The sequence below is a fragment of the Alligator mississippiensis genome, chromosome 8, assembly GCF_030867095.1.
Source record: "Alligator mississippiensis isolate rAllMis1 chromosome 8, rAllMis1, whole genome shotgun sequence".
NCBI lineage: Eukaryota > Metazoa > Chordata > Crocodylia > Alligatoridae > Alligator > Alligator mississippiensis.
This window is the reverse complement of record NC_081831.1, coordinates 1,633,609-1,653,111: the sequence shown is the minus strand read 5'-3', so window position 1 is coordinate 1,653,111 and position 19,503 is coordinate 1,633,609. Positions and strand designations below refer to the sequence as shown.

General features: G+C 61.4%; 1 protein-coding gene across 2 annotated transcripts in view; it reads left to right on the top strand.

Moving 5' to 3' along the window:
- The first annotated feature begins 585 nt into the window (after positions 1-585).
- The window catches only part of AATK (apoptosis associated tyrosine kinase), a 43,044-nt gene continuing 24,126 nt past the window's right edge, over positions 586-19,503 (top strand). For both annotated transcript variants that reach the window (XM_059731968.1, XM_059731967.1), the window contains exon 1: positions 586-779. In XM_059731968.1, coding sequence (XP_059587951.1) covers positions 692-779 — 88 coding nt within the window. In that variant the 5' untranslated portion in view covers positions 586-691. The remainder of the gene's footprint in view (positions 780-19,503) is intronic.

Sequence of the window (19,503 nt, the reverse complement as noted above, 5' to 3'; positions counted from 1 at the left end):
GGGGTTGGGGTAGGTGCAAGGCAGAGGGGAGCCCAGCTGTGCAGGAGTGGGTGCAAGGCAAAGGGGAGCCCAGCTGTGCAGGGCAGGGGCTGGGCTGGGCTGGGTGCAAGTCGGGGGGAGCCCAGCTCTGCGGGGCAGGGGGTTGGGGTAGGTGCAAGGCAGAGGGGAGCCCAGCTGTGCAAGAGCGGGTGCAAGCCGGGGCTGGGCCGGGCTGGGCGGTGCAAGCCGGGGCCCAGGCGGGCGGTGCGGTGCGGTGCGGGTGCGGGTGCGGGTGCGGGAGCGGCGGCGGCTCCGTCTGCGCCCCCAGCGCAGCGCAGCGCAGCGCAGCCCGGCCGGCCGGCCGGCCGCCCCCCCGGGCTCTGCAGTGCTGCCGCGGGCGGCGGAGCAGGGGCTGCAAGATGGCGCGGCTGCGGCTGCGGCTGCGGCTCGGGCGGGCGGCGGCGGCGGCGGCGGCGGCGGCGCGCGGGTCAGCACCGGAACAGCTCCCGGCGGCGCTGCGGCGCTGAGCGGGGCCGGGGCCATGTGAGCCGGGCGGCGGCGGGAGGGGCGCGGGGCTGCTCGTGCGTCGGGGCTGCCAGCCGCCGGGCACCGCACCGGCTTCGCCCCCCGCGCCCGCCCGCCCGGCCCCCGGAGCCGCTGCCCGGCCGGAGGATGGGGGAGCGGCGGCGCTGAGCCCCGGGGGCCGGCCGGCATGGGCTCGGGGGCCGCGCTGCTGGCCACTGCCATGTCGTCCTCCTTCTTCAACCCCAGCTTCGCCTTCAGCTCGCACTTCGACTCGGGTGAGTGGCCCGGGCCGCCCCGGTGCGCGGGGCTGCGGGCCGGGCACGGCGGCGGTGGGGTGTTCGCGGCCCCCCCCGGGCACCTGGCTGGGCGGGCGCTGCCGGAGGTTGCTGCCCAGCCCCAGAGAAAAGGAAGGCATCAAATATCCCCTTGCCTTCATTTGATTTCACCTTCATTGTCTTCCCTGGCATCGGCTCGTATTGTCAAAACCGCCTCCCGGCGCTGGGGGGTTTGCCCGGCTGCTGCCCTCCGCTGCGGGCTGGGCGCAGACGGGATCTACCTGGGCGCATCGCTCGTGTGCCCGCCCTCGGGCTGTGGGGCAGAAACAAGGCGCCGTGTTTTGCTCGGATAAGACATCTTGGTGCAGTTGGCTCAGAGCTGCGCTGCGTTTTATCCGGCAGCCCCGGGCATCCCGGGGGCTCTGAAGGCATCTCCCTTTTGCAGGGTGCGTGATGGAGAAGGGCCTCAACCTTGCACGGTGTTTTGGGTTGGGGGGGGGGGGGGGGTTGCCCGTGGGGGCCGCGGGCACCTCCGCTCCTTGGAAGCAGCCGGTTGATGTTTAGCGCCAGAGCAGTTAGCCGGGTGCCGCTGAGCGGATCATGCCGGGGTAATTAAGGAACGATGCTGCCAGGCTGTCGCGCAGGCGGCTTAGGAAGCGGGGTGTTATGTAAGCGGTTGGTTTATGGCCTCGGTTGCATTGCCTCTGCAGGAACAGGCTGCACAGCACAGCAGAGCGGGGACGCCGTTCCCGTTTGTGCTGGGGTCTGCTGCAGGCCCTTCCCCTCCTCTGGGTCCCTCTGCCTGGGGATGATTCATCCGCTGAGGGAGACCTGACTCCGACCCCCCCCCGATGCCTCCCCATGTGTTAGATCCCACAGGCCGAGGATGCTCCCAAACCCACTGCGTAACCAGGCCAGCTGAGACAGCAGGGATCAATTTTTTTTGCTGCATATTCCATCGCCGGCGGTCCAGGAGGGGCCGTTTGCAGAGCGCCGCGGATACGCCATGCGCCGTACGGAGGCGAGCGGCAGTACCGTTTACCAGAATAGCAACCTGAACCCTGCTTTGCCTGAGCGAGGCTGGTTTCTGCTCACAAACAAAACAAGCCACTTGCAAGGCTCGGGTCCCACTGGGGCCTGGAAGAGACGCATCATCCGTTTGCCTTGCCGAGCCATTTTATGGGTAAGGGGCCAAACTGATGCATGCAAACGGAGCTGTTTCCACCGCCAGCTGTTGGGTGGATGAAACAGGCATTAGGTTTTATTACTTTACTCCAAGTCCTATGGAAAGCAAGGCCCTGCTTCCCCGTCCTCTGCGAGGCGAGCTGGCTGCGTGTTGCATGAAACGGCGCGTGAGTAGCGGTGCATAATCTCATTCCACGGCCTGATTTGGGGGTGGTTTTTTGTTTTTGTTTTTTAAACAACAAATCAAAGCCACACTCCTACTGCAGACTTGCTTTGCCTCTTGGCCGCACTGATTTATGCTAGGTGGCAAAGCCCCATGCTTGCTCTGCGAATGCTTTATGGCTGGTGACGCGGAGCGATTTGCTGTCCTTAGACCCCAGCCTCATTGCTCTGTGGTTCTCCTCCGGGCGCTCGGTTTGAGAGCCCAGGCCTGTCAAGCTGGAGATGAGCAGGACTCCGCCAATTTAAAGATCTGTCTGCTTGAGCCTTTCGTGCTGCCGCCTCTCACCACAGGGCCCAAGTGCACGCTGGCATCTGAATGTTTTTGCTGGCTGTTGTTGGAAATGACACCCACAATTACCATCAAGGAAAGAAATTAAAAGAGAGAGGGAAAAACCCAGTTCTCTCTGCTTCATCAGGCTCTTTACTTTGTGCGTTTGGCCCCGCTTGGTGCCTGGTCTGTTCTGCTGTTTCTTCGGCGAGCCGCTTTTCCTGATGCTCTCACGCCGGGTGAATAGAGACAATGAAGCACTTTAAAAGCAGAAAATGTCGCCGGAAACTAGCAGGGATTGGTGTGCACGGGGGAGACGGGTAGGCAGGAAGCTGCTTTTGACTCCTTTCTTTTTTGCAAACGGGAGTCGAGTTGGGTTTCAAGTTGGCCGTGTCCTCTCAGCTTCTGGGGACACTGGTACAGCAGTGGTCTGCGGCTCCTGCGTTTGGGGGGCAGGGGCAAGGAGGACGGGGAGCAAACCTGTTCTGACGTGTCGCAGTCCAGCTCGGGCCTGGTTTGGGGGATGTGAGAGGGGGGCCTGGTCACTGAGTGCCCTCGGTGGGTTGTTGAGTACTGACTGCCCGATGGGAGAGTCGCTGGGATCCTGCTGGAGTGCAGGGGAGCCCAGGCAAGGCCCACCGCTGCCCTGAGCCCGCAGCATCCCGGACTCGGCGTGCCTGCCCGACAGCCCTTTGCTGGGCATGCATCACGCAGCAGCAGGCTCTTGCATGAAGAGCAGGCTCAGGCTGACTTTCCTCCTGGATTCACAGCGGGCTCCTCCAGGACCTCCTTAATTCTCCCTTAGCTAATCCTGGATCTTCTCATGGGCACGCAAAGCTTCAGCAGAGCGCTGTCGGGTGAGCCACGCTGGACTTGTGGAAACCAGAGCCATCCCCACGTTTCCCCAAGTCCCTCTGGGTGCCCAGGGCATGGATCCTGCTGGGCTTCTAGGGGAGCTGGCCACTTTGGCCCCTTCCAGGTCCAGGCCTTTCCCTTGGGGGCCCTTGTCCAACAGCGTGGAGCAAGTCTGGACGACTGGTGACTCCCCCACCACTGCCTGTGCAATGTGCTAGCAAAACCACTGAGGCCCGTGTCACCCCAGCCACGTCTCACCCTCTCGGGCCACAGGCAGGTGGGTCTGTGATCTGGATAGGGCTGGAGCAGGGGCTCAAAGATGCCCGAGCCCATCTCCACTGAGCCGTGCCCTTGCACTCAGCCTCCAGCCCGGGCCTGCCCTCCTTGCGGCTCCACCGATGTCCTGCGGCCCCCACCCCAGCGCCCACAGGCTCCCCACACCCTAGAGCCGGTGAAGATGGTTTTTCTGGCAAGATTTTCTGTTTCCGGCTCGCTTTCCCTCTTGACATAACAGGCCCTGAGCTGAGGACTTCTGAGATAAGAAGGCTTGGCGATGCGACCTGCTATGGGTTTGGAGCTGATCCTTATTCGGGAGGCTTTCCAGCTGAGCACCAAGGGGCGTGCATCCCCTTCCTGCCTATGGGGTCCCTCTCAGCCTGGTGCAAGCATCGAAGCAGGGACAAGCCCCACCACGTGTCGTCTGCTAGAAGCAGCAGAGATTTCACAGCAGGTTTCGGGGCTGTTTATGGGACTCAATTGAGTCCAGCAGCTCTGAGGCCAACAGCTGATGTGTCTCCGAGCTCCATAAATAACCTGCTTGGCTGCTGCCTCCTGTTCCCCAGCGAGGGAAGGTGAAACGTCGCAGCATCAATAACACATCGATCAGGCCTGGAGCGGCTGGAGGTGGCTGAGAGGTGACGCGTGGCAGGTGGGGGAGCTGCTGGGGTTGTATCGACTCTTTGCCTGTACCGTGCATTTTGTGGAGAGCCGGCGTGCTCCCCGGCGTGGGGGTGGCTGTGCCCCTGGACACCTGGTCCTGCCTTGAGTCGGAAGGAGAGGAATTCAGGCTCGAAGCAAGGCACCACATCGCTTCTGGCCCGCTGAGCTGAGACCAGGGGATTTTCCAAAGACTGTTGTGGTCCCAGCAGAGGTTTGAAAGAAGAAAAGCTGGGGGAAGTCTCTCTGGCTGTGGGGAACAGGACTAGGAGCAACAGCCTCTTGCTGCGGCGGAGGAAATTTAGGTTGGAGATGAGGAGGAGCTTTCCGACTAGGAGGGTGGTCCAGCACCGGGACGGGAGGTGATTCTCCATCCTTGGAAGTTTTCAAGAGCAGGTTGGATGGACGCTTGGCTGGGATGGTTGAGTCAGGGATGATCCTGCCTTGAGCAGGGGGCTGGACTAGATGTGACCTCATGAGGTCCCTTCCAGCCCTACTTTCCCATGATCCTAAGTCCTCCGGCCTGGGCACTTCAAGGGATCTGATTCAGTGGCCAGGTCGGTCCCGTCAGGCCAAAGAGTCTTTCAAATCTCCATGGAGATGATCCTTTCCCTGCCTCGCTTTCTCATGGGCTGAATGCATGCACCTGCAGCGCATTGCAAGTGCTCCCTGGATCCATCTGGGCATCGGCCGCTTTGTCAATGAGAAATGGAAACAGGAAGCAATCCTTCCTCTGCAGCCCCTCCCAGCGTGGGTATTTCACGTGACAGGAGGCCAGGGGAGCCCTGTTGCCATAGGCCATGCTGGGAAGGGTGCCAGAGGGTGGTGGAAGTTTTGTCTTTAGCACCTTTCATCTCCGAGGGCTCCAGGCAGCCGGGATGCTTGCACTGACATACCAGCGGTGCGCTCGGCTTGCTTCATCTACTGCTGAAATGCAGCCAGCTCTGGAGCGGAGGGTGACCGCCGTGTAACAGGGGCCCAGAAGTGCTGTGCTAGCTGCTGGGACAGGGAGTGAAGGCCTCGCATGGGATGGAAACGGCAGGCTGGGGATGCTGGAGAGGCAGGATGGAGTGACGCCTGCCGGGACAGCTGCAGCGAGCGGGGCTGTGATGGGGAGAACATGACGCTGCCGCGATGCGTGAACAACACAGCAGCAGACAACGCACCTCTGAGCATGGAGCGTCCGGGCAGCCTGGATCCAGGGGTGTGCTGGGGGTGTTGGGCAGCACGGCTGTGCCCGGGTGCAGGCTCTGGGGCATGGGGCTCTGAGTCATACACGGCAATGGTTGATGCTCCATGTTGCACGCAGGGTTTTTCCCATCCTCTCCCTGACCTCTTCTGCTTCTCTCCCCTCCCCACAGGGGCGATTGTATTTTGGATGACAACACAAATTCCTGGCAGAGCAACGGAGGAGCAATGAATACAGGCAGCTTGAAAGGGCTCAGCGCTCTTGGCACGCTCGGGGCCCAGCCGTGACTCATGGATTCCCGCGCCCCTGATTTAATGGGACGCGAGATGCCGAGAGGGCGCGCGCCGGGCTGGCCAGGCCCTGGGGGGAGAGGCCAGTGGGGCACGGAGGCTGGATGTCAGGAGCTCTGTGGTGCCACTCCTGTGCAAAAGCCACCTGTAGTTTGCGGGCAGAGGGAGCTTCCCCTGAGGTCCGTGGGCTTCAGGCCAGGCCCGTCGACCTGTGCCCTGCGCCCCTTGCTTGCTCAGTTCAAGTCCCAGAGCTGCCCTGGTGCCGTTGTCACAGCCCTTCTGCCCTGGGAGGCGGCGTCGGTTCCACTTTTGCCTTCAGCCTGTGTCACTTCTCCTGCTTTTCCTCATCATGTTCCTGGCAGGGCTTGTGCTGAGCCCTTGGTCCTATTCTAGCCCCAGCGGTGATGGTGGCTTCTCAGTGCATCCCCCCACCCCGGCTACTCTGAGCACGCGTGACGGGAACGCTGCTGCGACTCGCCTGCTCTGTGCACAGGCTGGCTCTGGCCATGGCTCTTTGCACAAGCAGATCCAGGGGCAGGGTTCAGCAGTGCAATTGCACCTCCTCCCAATTGGTTTCCTGCTCCAGCCAACCTTTAAACCAAACCCATTTGCCTGGGAGCAGCAGTGGCATTTCTATTCAGGCAGCACTGAAGGGGTGAACTGATGTCATGGCTCATATCCTCTACCTGATTCCTGCTGATTGCTCCTCACTCCATAGGTGCTAACACAGTCTCCTTCTCAGTGGTCTGGATGTTTCATTAATCAAGTTATCCTTTCTTCTGCAGTTTTGCTGTCAGTTAGCCATTCCTAGTAATGCCTCCCCTCTGCTTCACACCCCTGCAGGCTGGTTTTAGCACTAGCTAAAAACCTGGACTTGGGTGTGGTAATTTTAACTCAGAGGAACATTAACTCAGGTGTGGAAATGAATAATAGTGAAGTGTTGGATGCTCAAGAAGGCTAGTGTTTATATTATGAAGCTGAGTACGAGATGTGCATTTAACTGGTCTGACTACAGGACTAATGAAACAGTGTCGTTTGACTGTTTTTGCCTAGTTGGTCATGTTTTTTAATATATAATCCATATATATTTATTTATATTTAATATATAGCCTAGCAAATTAGTGCACACTCCAGCAAAGTTATTTTCAGTTTTGCTTTGATCCTAAATTGCACAATACATGCTCAGGTCCCGTGCATATTAGGAAATCTAGTTTCTCTTGAACTGGAGAAAAATGTGTTGCATTGATGCACTATGCCAGCTGCATCCCCTTTTCCAAAATCCTGGACCCACCCACAGGCACCACGGTGGGCAAGCCTGCCCTGTGTTTCCCCTTCAGGGCAGATGGGGATTACCATATTTTCTCACATACAAGACCCCCGCTCTAAAAACACGTGCCGAAAATGTTTTTGTGCATTATAAGAAATACAGGAAGAGCAGCTTCTGCTGGGTATGGGCAAAAATGAAAGTAAAATCTTCTTGGGACTCAGGGAACAGAAGGGTGAGCAGGCCCCGCTCCCTCGCTGCTCCTCCTCCGTTACTGCAAGGAAAGATTTGTTTTCGTCTTTCAGAAACAAGGTATTTGATTCTGCGGTGTATTGTATGCCAGAAAATATGGTAGTTGCCCCACTGGGGGGGACAGGGGCCTTGGGAAGGTACCCCCCTCCGTGGCGTTTATGAAGCGCTTGGCAGGGAGGCTCAATGGTTCTCTCTCCAGCTGTGTCAGCTGATGCCGAGCGTGGGGGCTATTGTGCCGAGACACTGGGCCTGGGCGTGTTGGGGACCGAGCAGGATGGGTGGGTCCTTGTCCCTGGCGTCCGTGGCAGGCAGAGGAGAGCGAGCCGGCAGGCTCCGCTCAGCCTGCGCGCCTGGCTCCAGCTCCTCCCGGGCTGCGCTGCACTGATGTCATTGCGACCGCGCGCTCGTTCTGGTTCAGTTTATAATTAGGGTGCAAAGCAGATGGCGAAGGCTGGAGCAGCAGCGGCAGCGCTCACGGGCTACGGGGGCTCTGCTGGAAAGCACAGAGCCGCATGCATCCTCCCCGGGGCTTTGATGTCAGAGCATCCCCCGCGAGGACCTGGGAGCAGGCTGCTGAATGATGCTGGCTGCTGCGTCCCCGGCCCAGTGCTCTCGACTCAGGCTCAGGTCCGCTGATTTTGGGGGGAGCTGGGTGTGATGGGTGCGGGATGGGGGGGGAACAGGGCTTACTCCACACTTCTGCTTGCAGGACAGTACACCCCCTTGGGCATTCATCACCATGCCTATACTAGTCGGAGGGGATTGCTGAGTGGCGTGCATGGCTGGCCCAGGGCAGTTGCCGATACAGTGTCAGCTGGCATGAACTGAGCTATGAAAGCCGGTTCTCAGCCCAGAGAAGGGTGTGTGTGTATCTATCTATGGATAGATATATAGATATAGCATCGGGTTAGCTCATGCAGCGTGAGAAGCTGTGAGCCCGGCTGCTCCCTGCCACGGGCTGCAGACCTTGCACGTGGCATCCTTGCAGTGAGCGGGTACAGGGGCCTCGGGGAGCAAAGGCAGGAGCAGCCTGGGCTCCCCCCCGGAGGTGACTGCTCCATGCACTGCTCGCAGGCCCTGCAACAGTGCCCATCTCAGCAGGCCGGCAGCCAGCCCGGGAGGATGTCTGCTGGCTGTGGGAGGCTGCCGGGTAATGTCTGATGCGCTCGCCGTGCTGCTTGGTGGGGTACTTAGTCACCGTGTTTGCGGCGGGGGCAGAGGATCCATTTTTGTGCCAGGTACAATCCCATTCCTGGTGGACTCCGTGCAGGGGGCTTTGCCTGCCGTGTTGCAAAGGGGCAGGTGGGAGCAGGAGGCCCTGGGCAGCCGTGGCCGGAGAGGAGCTCCAGGGGCTCCAACAGCAGCCTGGCTCTTCTCTCCCGGTTTCTCCCTCCCCTCAGCCCAGCAGGACCCTCGCCATGAGAAAGGGGTTTGCTTTAATTGCAGAAGGGAAGAAAAAATAGTGCCAGGAAGACAGTGGGGTGGTAATGAAGCTGTTCTCTGGCACCACTGTTGCACAAGCAGGCCGGATCCATCCGGGGAGGACTGAAAAGCCGTGGTGTAGCCAGGGTGAAGGTTGGCTTTTAGCACTGGTGCGTCAGGAGGGGGAAGAAGGGGTCAGAGCCCAGAGCAGCAGACGTGGGGGAGAGCACATCTGCTTCCCCTTGGCCTCTTTATGATCCTTTTGCATCCAGTTAGTCCTGGAGTCTGTGGCCTGGGGGAGCTGCTGGCTGAACAGCCCTCGGGATGAGGTCCCTTCCAGTGCTGTGAGAGCTGGGCACCTCCTCAGCCACGGGACTTGTTGCATTTGGGTGCTGTTAAGGGCAGCGGCTGGGTTGTGAGCTTGGGGGCATGGCAGTCCTGTGCAGGTGAGGCCGCCCTGTGCTGCATGGCACCGCGGGCACGCTCCCTGCACTGGGCACGGGGACGCATGCATGCAGGGTCTGCAAGTCAGCTTACACATACGTGCCAGACACCTGCCACACACACGCACACACCCTCTCCATGCACACACCCACACATACACACACCAGACCCCACAATTTAAGGTAAATGCAAGTCAAAATGATTCCCGATGTGACCCCTTCCTTATTTGCCTGCCATCTCAGGGACGTGGTCTTTCCCTTGCCAAGGGCTGGCATCACGCTGGTCGAGGAAGGATGAGGGCGTGCAGCGAGTGCTTGCACTGCTGTTGTCTGGGCCCCAGATTCGGGTCTTGTTAGGTGGAAACTTTCCTCCGTCAGCATCTCTTGGAGGCCCTCTCTACTACGTGGCAGCTGGGAAGAGGCTCTGGGGCATTTTGTTCCTCCTGATCTGTTCTCACATGCAGGCTATGGGGCTCCTGGGCCGTGGGGGTCTGGAGAACGGGAGGCCTGGCACGCCGGGCATGGTGCGAGCAGAGGATCGGGGTGTTGTGGCGCTGGCGTGGCTGTCCAGAGCCAGTCCAGGCAGTGCCTCCAGCGGGGCAGCCTGGGTTCAGGGGTGTGCCACCCACACCCCCTCCCCGCCGCGTGACGGACCCCGTCCTGCGGGAGGAAAGGGCTGAATTCTCCCTGGCTTCAGTGGCTCCGGGCTGGGCTCCCCGCGCCGGCTGCAGGCCCCTCGCATCGCCTTCTCATCTCTGCCACTTGGTTTCAGAGCCGAGGCTTCTTGTTTCGTAACTGTTCTTATGCCGCCTGATAAAAATAGGCTGCTCCTTTCCACGCGGCTTCTCCCTCCCTGTTACATAAATGCTCCTTCTGCAAACGCCCTCCTGCTGCGTGCTCTCCTCGCTGCTGCTCCTCATCACACGCGGCCGCTGGTCCCAAGCCGGGGTTTGGCCCTCTTGGTTCACAGCTGCCTCCCAGGCCCTGGGGGCTCAGGGACCAGCCCGTCCTGGTGGGGGGCCAAGCCAGTGTCACAGGCCGTGGTCGCATCCCATGGAAAGGGCTGCTGCCGTTACGTGGAAGCTGGGGAGCCCCCTCCAGACGTGGCGTATCACGGGGATAAGCCGACCACGAGGCCCGGACGTGAGGGAGCGTCGAGCCACCGGTGCAGGGCTGCGCGGAGGAGAAGCGTTGCACGAGGAGCAGTGAAAGCTGCTGATGGCGTCCGCTGGATTGTGCGCAGTAGCTGGCCGCGATAGCAGGGAGCTGGACCTGGTGAGCCAGGAGGCTTTCCCCCTCCGGTGGGTCTGTCTCTGCCCTGGTCTGACCTCTGCCTTGCTGTGGTCCCTGGTACCAGGACTGGTTGATGGCATCAGAGGCTGGTGTTTGCTGGCATCTGACTTGGCTTAAGACAGTTGGGCTCAGCGCTGGGCACTCATGGGTGAAGGCGAGGAGGCCAAATTGCAGTGGTTTTGCCAGCCCTACAAAGCCTGACTCGGCCCTGGGGGACTGGGAGCAGGATGCGACAACCCTGAGGCTTTGCAACCCGTCAGCGCCACGGTCTGCGTCAGCCACCCGCGGGTTGGGGTCCGGCGGGCTTCCCCGTCACCACCCAGGCTCCAGCTGCCCCACCTGTGATCCTTGCATCTTCACGGGACTCCGGGTGCTCGGGCTTTAGCACCATGAGACTTGTGACCAAGGGTGAGAGGTGGCGGCGCAGCGCGGCAGGGGAAGGTCTCACTCCACAGGACCCCCTGGCCTGGCCTACAGCTGCTGGACTTACCCCATTGAAGCTAGGGTCTCTGCAGGGTAGTTGATGCACACCTGCTGGGATGCCAGCGGCTCAGCCCCTTCCTAGACCTGCTCTTTGCAGCCCTGGCGCTGGCGCTGGCTACTGGGGAGGGCCAGGCTGTGCCAGCCTCAGTGGTCCAAATGGGGGAGGTGGGTGCGTGTCTATGGCGTGGCATTCGCAGTGGGTATGGCCGGTGCCCCCTCGTAGGTAGCTTCACCCCACGTCCCGTTGCTAAGTAGTGCGGCACGGCATGGCGGCAGATGGGCAGCTCCTGCCAATGCTGCACGGGGACCCGGCCCTTGCCCCCGATGCATCCGTGCTGAGATGTCCAAGGAGCGGCCGGCTGGGCTGGCAGCAGGAGGAGCCGCTCTCTTCCCGGGGCAGGCTCTCGGGGCCTAATTACCGCGGCCATCTGCGGCTCTCGTTGACCTTCGCCATCGCGCCCTGTGCTTTCTGGTGATGGGTAGCTGAAAGCAAAGCTGCTGCACGCGACTGCCTCCTCGCTGGGCCTGCTCTGGGTGTGATGGGGCAGGTCCTTTGCCGGGGGTATGCACTGTGGGTGTAGGGGCCAGTTGCCTTTGTGCAGGGAGGGAGACGCCCAGCTTTGTCTTTGCAAGCCCAGAAGCCACGATCGACGGGAGAGGGCGAGTTCGAGCAGACTGGCCCCTGCCATTCCTGTCACCCTTCTCTCCCATGGATTTTGTCAGGCCGCTCGCCCCCAGCTCCCCTCCTCCCTCTGCCTCTGGGAGGTTGCACGGGTTGTCCCTTCCCAGCCGGGTTCCTAAGAAAACCCCACTCCTTCCCGTCCCGGCACCTGTCCCAGATCCCCAAGGCTTCTACAGGAGTCTTCACAAATGGCAGCATAACTTTGAAAAGCATCCCCATGAAAATCACTCCTGCTCTTCCCCTCCACCCCGGTCCTTCCCCGGAGCTGGGAACGTGGCTGGTGCTCATCTGAGCCCTAGAGCTGGGGTAGGACCGGGGACCCTTCACCTCCAGGCCATGAATTGGACCTTCGCCGAAGTTGGCAAAGTCATTGCCGTTGTTGGGTGTCTGGTTGAAGTGGGTCCTGGCACTGCCGCGGCGCAGTCCCTGACAGGCCGCATTGTTTGAAGTCGCTGGGACTTAAATGGCTGATATTTTTAAATCGTGGTTTAAATCAGTGAGTGAGAAACCTTCATTTAAATAATCAATGTTCATCTTGCTTTGCATTGTGCTTTTCCGTTACTTTCCCGCAGGAAGGCTGTCTCTGCCGGGGGTAACCATTACCATTTGTGGCCTTCACGCTAAACGTGGCACTTCTGTCTGCCGGCCCTCCGGACACGCTGAATACACGTTTGGCCAACTATGCCGGTTGCCAAACGCCCATTCAAAATCATAACGGGCTTCATTTTCCTGCGTTACAAATGGGGAATGGCATTTCTTATTTACTAAGTGATTAATTTTGTGCTCCTGATGTGGGTTAAGCATCTTCCGCCTGGAAACTCGGATCCAATCAAAATACAGAACGCTGGCATTTTCAATTTGTTTCTTTTTAATTATTATTACTAGTTCAATGCAACCGCTTTGCTGATGGCTAAATACCTGTGGGGGAAAACCCATCAAAGCAAGGCTTGTGTTGGGAACTGGCCCATTTACTTAAAAGGCGGAAATATTATCTGTATCGAGGGGCCTGAGCAGGTGGTTCTGGTCCACCACATCCTTCAAGGGTTTAGGATCAGGAGACCTCTGCCCCGACCCCTCACTTCTGCTCATAAATTGGAAGAAGGAAACAAGCTTCTCCTGCTTTCTGCCACCTCCGAATCGCTTTCTCAACTCAGAACAAATTTGAGATTGATCCGAATCCCCGGGAATGAAGGAAATAGTCTCTGCATCTGCAGAAACCCCCCAGCTCTCGCGACCCGGTGCAGGATTTCAGCCAGCTCTGCGGGCCCCAGGTGTTCGGCCATCGACTTCCCTCCCCAGTTTAGCGCTCAGCCTGTCTTTAAAATGCCAGCAGCAAATACGTGCTACTGGAATTGTCTTTGTTGGGTTTTTTGGTTCTTTAAAATGGTATTAACAGATTATACTCAGCGGAGGCCTTCAGTTGTGCCGTCGGCATTTCACCTGGGCTGTTTTTAAAAGGATATTTTTAAGTTTTAAAAAAGGCAATGTTTTAAACTAAAAAAAGCCACAGGTCTTCCTCCACCCTGGTGGTCCTCGCTCAGCAGCACTTCCTGCGGGAGGGGTTTGGCCCTAGCAGGGGTGCAGGGCAGGCGCCTGGGGCATTGCAGGCGGTTCTCTGGGCCGTGCACGCTGGACTCTGCTCCTGGCAGCTCCGTTTGCTCCTGAGCCCAGATAAAGTGCCGGTCATTCGGCACAGCAAGCACGAGAGCCTCCCGCTGCAGGCTGGCACTTGGGCCTCTTTGGATTTAGGGGCTGACTCGGCCTGGACTGGGATGGGGATGCATGAGCTGGGCACCCGCCTGCTCTCCAGGGCGGCCAGGACTTGGGGAGAGGCTACAGAGGCCAGGACACCCGCAGACCCCGCCATGCTCCTCTTCTGTGCAGGCAGCATGAGGGTCTGTGTGATGCATTTCACTTCCCAGGATCCCTGGCATGTGTCATGCCAGCCTGGCAGCAGCAGGATGCTGCAACCCTTCTCCTCCTGCGTTACCTGGGCAGGGGGGCGCTCAGTGTCCCTGGGCCATGGGCCTGGGACAGAGCTTTAGGGACGGGGCAGATGAGCACATGTCTGATAGGTTTGGATGGGGCTGACCCTGCCTTGAGCAGGGGTTGGCCTGGAGGTGGCCTCCGGAGAGCCCGGTGGGCTGTGATTCTGCGGTGGGCACGAGGCCCTGTCTGTTGGGAACAAGAGCCGGCGCCTGCGTGGGTTCCCGGCACGTGGCGAGCCCGGCTCCGTGACTCACCGTGGCCCAGGTGCTCCGTCAACTCCTGCCAGCCCCCGCAGGCTGGCTGTGCCCAAACCACGCGGCTTCTGCGAGCCGCCTCGCACAAGAGAGCGCCTTGCAGCCTGCCTGCTGGATCGGCCCCCGGGACAGCAGGCTGCCCGCTGCAGGGGCGCAGGGAGGGAGCAGTCACAGCCCACGGCCCGTCCTGTGCCCCTCACCCCGGTCTCTGGGCGGGTAATGCAAGGAGGCCCCCAGTCTGACGCCCCTCCCGATGCCCCTTGCAGCGGTGCTGGGACTGGGACCCTGATTCACAGCTTGAATAGGGACTGTCTGTCCGATTGAGGTGCTGCGCAGGCCCCCATCCCTGTGTGACCCAAGAGCCTGATGCCGCCCCTTGGGGCCAGCGCTTCCCCATGCGGGGGGCACCGGCAGGCAGGTGGGTCCAACCCGGGGGGGACACAGGGAGCTGAAACCACCCTCGACTGTTGCTGGCTCCGTGCACACCCTTCCAGTCCCTCCCCACCCTTCCCTCAGTTTCTCTCTCTGCAATCCCAGCCCCAGGCCTGTTCCTGAAGCACCCGGAGACTCCGCTCGGTCGGCGGCAGGTTGCACACGGGTGAGCGGAGCGCAGGCTCTCTGAGGTGTAACGTTTCTCTCCTGGAAGCTGCTCATCCGTCGAGGCCCTTGATCTCCCAGGGATTAGAGCGCTCGCACAGCCAGGCGCGCGCTGGGGCATGGGGGAGGGCTGCGCTGGAGCGAGACGCCTGGACTCTCGACTGGAAGTGACACTCGGCGCTGGCAGGCTGCACTGTCTGGGCTGTGCCGTCGGCCCCCCGGGCATCGCTGGCACGGGCCATGGGCAGGCGCCGGCTCACCGGCTCCCCTGAGCTGGGCTGCAGTCCGGCCTGATCCCTCTGCTTCCAAGGCAAGCAGCTTTGCTGGGTGCTGGCGGGGCCGAGCACCCCTGTGCTAGAGGTCAGTGCTCCTCACGCCGGGGTGTGCACGCTGCCAGGGTGCAACCAGCTCCTAGACAGGGGCAAGAATCGGGACCCCGGGAGGGCGAGTGCCTGGAGGAGCAGGGAGAAGCTGCCATGTCATCCCGCGCACCTTTCCATCCGCATCACGGGTGCTCGCAGCCGGGGGACTTCGGAGGGGTCCGTGGACCAGCAGCTCCTGGGCTGAGGATCGGGGGCTGGACTGCATGGGTCCAACCCGTGTCCTGGTGCTGCTTGATTTGGGTGCTGTGCTTTGCGCTTGGAGAGGAGAGCGTGCCCTGGGGGACTCGGGGACCATGGGTGCTGGAGGATGGAGAAGTAGCCTAGAAAACACAAGGGAAGGGGGTTGCAGAGCCTGGGAGTGTGTCAGAGGTAGGAATCTCCCTGGTGGTCCATGGGGTCTTGCTCCTCCGGCGTCTGGGTGCTTTTTGAACAGCTTGCATTTGCACGGAGCCCCGCATGGCCGGAGCACCTCCTTGGCCTGCTGAAGGGCCGGGGTCTGGGGGACCCAGTGCAGCCGCGGCGTAGAGCTGCATGGCGATGGGGTGAGGCGTACGGGCCGTGTCTGGAAGAGGGTGGGCAGGTGGAGTGGAGTAACAGTGGTGGAGTTTATCCAGGGATGGGTTATAACAGACGCATTTGTGCAACTATTTCTAAGATGGGATCACCATGGTGTGTGCATATGCATGGGTGCATGTGTGCACACGTATGGGTTTGTGCATGCGTGTGTGCACATGCTCAGGCCGGCGTAAGGTGGCTGGCGTCCCAGCTTGGGGCTGAGCAGTAGTTTGGTTTGTGGCTGCCGGGCCGGGGCTGCCTCGTGCATGTTGCTGGTGCAGGCTGCAGTGTGTGCATCGGGGGAGTTTGCCGTCCGCCGGCCTATTTCCCAGCCTTGAGCCGCTAATCCCGTCCCTGACCTGTGCTGTCGGCTCATCCATTATTCAGCCGCTACAGGTGTTTGGCTCAGTGTGAAGGGAGAGCAGACACAGCAGGAGTTGGCATCGCCACGGATCATTAGGCCTTGTAACAAGCCACTCGGTGTCCTGTGCAGGGATGGGGGGGTCTCTGGGGTCCTCCCCCGAGGCCTCTTGCTGCTGCTGCCTGCCTGGCAGGCCTGGTCGGGCTGTTCCCATGGGCTGGGCACATCTTGCTGCAGGGTCGGTGCGGGTCTGCCTGGGTTTGCAGAGAGGCTGCTGGCTGGCAGGGTTGTGCCAGGGGGGAGAGACCTGGGCACTTTGCTCAGAGTCCTGGTTCTGGGCCACGGAGCAGCTGGCCTGGCATCAGCTCTTGCAAGCAGATCCATGCCACTGCGTTGGGGAGGCTCAGACTGAGCTGGATTTAAAATGCAGGCGAGCCCAGGCCAGGGGTCAGCGGGGGTTCACAGAGCATGGGTCACCATCCTGCTCTGCTCTTCCCTGCCCTGGCAGTGCTTTCCAGCTGGCACGTAGCAAGAGGCGGCTCTGCGGCTCTCCACGCCGGCTGGCAGTGCCCCAGGGCACTCAGGATGGAGGGGGGTGGCAGGACCTGCTGAGCTGTCCTCCTGCCCTGCCTGCTCGGGGGATCCTGGCCAAGCCAGGTCCCTGCTCCACACCTCGGTTTCCTCAGGTGGCGTTGATCTTTGCAAGCTGGATTGGGCCCCTGGGCAAGCAGCAGGAGAAGTGAAGCCAGAGAGGTGCTCGGAGCTCACCCCCTGCCCAGCTGCTTTCTCTGCCAGGCTGGGTGGGCTTGGGGGGGGCAGAGGGGGCTGGCCAGCTGTGGTGTCCGGTCCTGCAGACCCGGCCACGCTTTGCAGCCTGCCTTGTGGCTGGACGCCGTCCCCCCTGCTCCCCAAAGGCCCGTCCCTTGTGCCCACCACGGCAGCTGCTTGCACAGCAGCTCTGCAAGGCGGCTGGTGTGGACCGAGCCCAGGAGGGCTCCGGAAAGGGCCTGCGATGACTGGGGAAGCGGCTGCCGGCCGGCTCCAGAACGTGAGTCAGCAAAGGAGCGCGGAGGCCGGGGCTGGCGGATCCAGCGCTGCAGCGGGGAGAGGAGCTGGGGAGGGGCAGGGAGCTCTGGGCCCTGCTGCGGGGGGCTGGGCAGCCTGGGGCAGGGGCAGCTTTGTCTCCGTGCAGCCTTCCTGGGCTCCCAGAGCTCCCTGGCACCCGGGCTCGTGGCCCTAGGGGGTCTGCTCCCCTGTGGGGCTGGGGTGGGCCGGGCTCCAGCTGGAGGCCTTGATGCCTAAGTTGCTTCCAGGTGGTAAAGCAGCAGGAGTCGGTGCAGAGCTATTCCCTGACCCAGGTGTTGCAGGTGGGTCTGGAGGAGACACGGGGTTGGGGGGTGCCGTGAGTGATGCCCGTGGGGGCTGGGGTAGTGACCCCAAGTGCATCCAGCTGGGATTTGCCTTCCCCCCCACCCCGCACTAAGCGAGGGCAGGGTGCAGCTGGGGCTGGGGAGAGCTCCTACCTCCTGTCCCCCCGCACCTCTGGCCTGGTCCGTGCTGCTCTCAGAGCCGAAGGACACGCGCAGCTGCTCCGGGTGTGCAGCCAGGCTTCGGCGTGCCCCTGGGGAGGTCTGGGCTGTGCAGCTCGGGGCAGAGCACCGGGGCCGCGGGGGTTGTGCGGGCTCGTCCCCAGGCTGAGATGAGGGTAGAAGCCCTGCTCAGGGCTGCAGTGCTGGTCCTGGGAAGGAGGAAGGGCTGAGGGGGCTCGGTGACCCGCATGCTGGCAGGGAGCGGGGTGGGGCTGGGGGTCCCGCTGTTCGCTGGGGGCACAGAGACAAGCTGGCACCCGCCCCGCTGTGGGCCCGTGCACGGGGCTGGGAGCCGAGGGGGTCTGAGCACAGCCCCGAGGCTGCAGCGGGGGGGCGCGGGGTGCGGGACGAGTGGCAAAGCAGGAGCTGGGTGGGGACGAGTGGCTTGGCACAGCCCCAGGGGAGGTCGAGTCCTAGCCCAGAGCCAGGCTATGCCCTGTGCTCTCACCCGTGGGTGCAAACCCGAGCAGCAGGACACCCCTTTCCACCCGGGGAAGGGCAGGGGGCTGTTGTGTGGACCCTGAGAAGCTGGTGCTTAGCGGTAGCCCACTGGGCTCCCTGGAGTAGCCCTGCATATTGCCTCCCACTCCCCAAGCTGCCATTCCCTGTGGCTCGTTTGGCCCCTAGCCCTTGCCTGGAGGAGCGGTCAGGATCCTGGGGAAACTGCAGCGTGGTGGAGGTGGAGCCGGTGGCTGGGATCAGCGAGGCCTTCAGGTCCCTGGGTGGGCAGAGGGGTTCAGACCCTCAGGGCAAGACCCCGAGACCCCCCCGGCTCGTGGGTGCTGGGCTGGGCTCTCCTGGCCTGACCCTGTCCATGGTGCTGATGCCTGCAGAGCTGCCCACCAGGTGCCCGGGCCCAGCCCACCTTCCCCCTTGCTTTTCCCCCAAACCATCCACGGTGCATCTCCCCGGGAAGTTCAGAAGTCCAACCCAGGCTCGCCAGATGTGGCTGGACAGAGCTGCTGCTCCTCCAGCAGCGAGAGCCCTCACTCCAGCTGTGCCCGCCTGTGTCTGATGCCCGGGCACGGTGCAATGGGCACAGCTGGCATCTGCAGAGGGAAGGGCGCCCGGCTGTGCTGTGGGAGAGCCAGGCTGGCGCATACCCAGGTCTCGGGTGCTTTGTTCGGCCTCTGCATCCCAAAGGAGAGGGCCCTAAGCCCTTTACCTCCTTTAATATCCGCAGTGCAGGGGCAAAATGCAGGGGCAAAGTGCAGGTAGCAGGAGTGAGTCTGCTTCTGGCCAGGGCTCTGCCAGAGCAGCGGGGCCTGCTCGAGAACCACTCGCACTCCCGTGGCCTCTGGTTGTCCCAGCACCGCGGGGCCCTGCAGACACATCTCTGTGCTTCTTTTGGGGCTGACTTGCAGGGCAGGCCTCAGCTCCCTGCCTCACAAGAGAGATGCTGAGCCTGGCAAAGCCAAACGGTCAGCTTGGGGCTTCAGGGTTGGAAAGGGGCTCGTTTTGGGAATGCCGTGTGCGTGCAAGATACTGCACGCGTTGCATTGCCCACAAATGTACCGGTGTCTGTGCTGGGAGCTTGGTGCTCGGTGCTTGCAGCTGGGAACCCCGTTGCAATGGCTTTGCATGTTCTGCCGCCCCCCCCCAGGGGGAAGAGCTGGAGAAAGAGAAAGGGGAGAGAATTTGGCTTCCTCCTGGGTGCTTCTAGGGCTGAGCTTTGAGGCGAGGCAGCTGGAAGGTGCGTGGGAAAGCTCACGAGCCGGCACCATTGAGCAGCTCTTCAGAGTATCACCTGTGGCTCCTGGCGGGAAGTGTTAGCAGGGGCGTGTGCATGTTACTGCCTGCATTGCTGTGTGTGCAGTGCACGGCCCAGGTGTACCAGTGTTAGCAGGGGTGTGTGCATGTGTGTGTCACCATGTGCATTGCCAGGTGTGCAATACAGTCCACCAGCTGTACCAGTGCCTTCATGTTGGGAGTTTACCGTACATTCAGCGGGGGTGGGGAGGGCTGACTTAAGGCTGCCTCTGGCTCCAGGCACGGTGGGTGCAGGACATGCTGCCTAGTAGTGCTCCGCTCGGGTGTTTTGGTGTTGCACGCTAGCAGTGATGAGCTGGCTGAGTCCTTGTCCCTGGCTATGGCTAGGCATCGGAGAGATCCAGCTGCTTATGGGCTGAGCCCCTAGCTGCTCCCCAGGCTGGTTTCCACGGGGGAGTGATTGGTTGCTGGAGCTGGTGGGGTCTTTTAAGTGCCTGTCCCA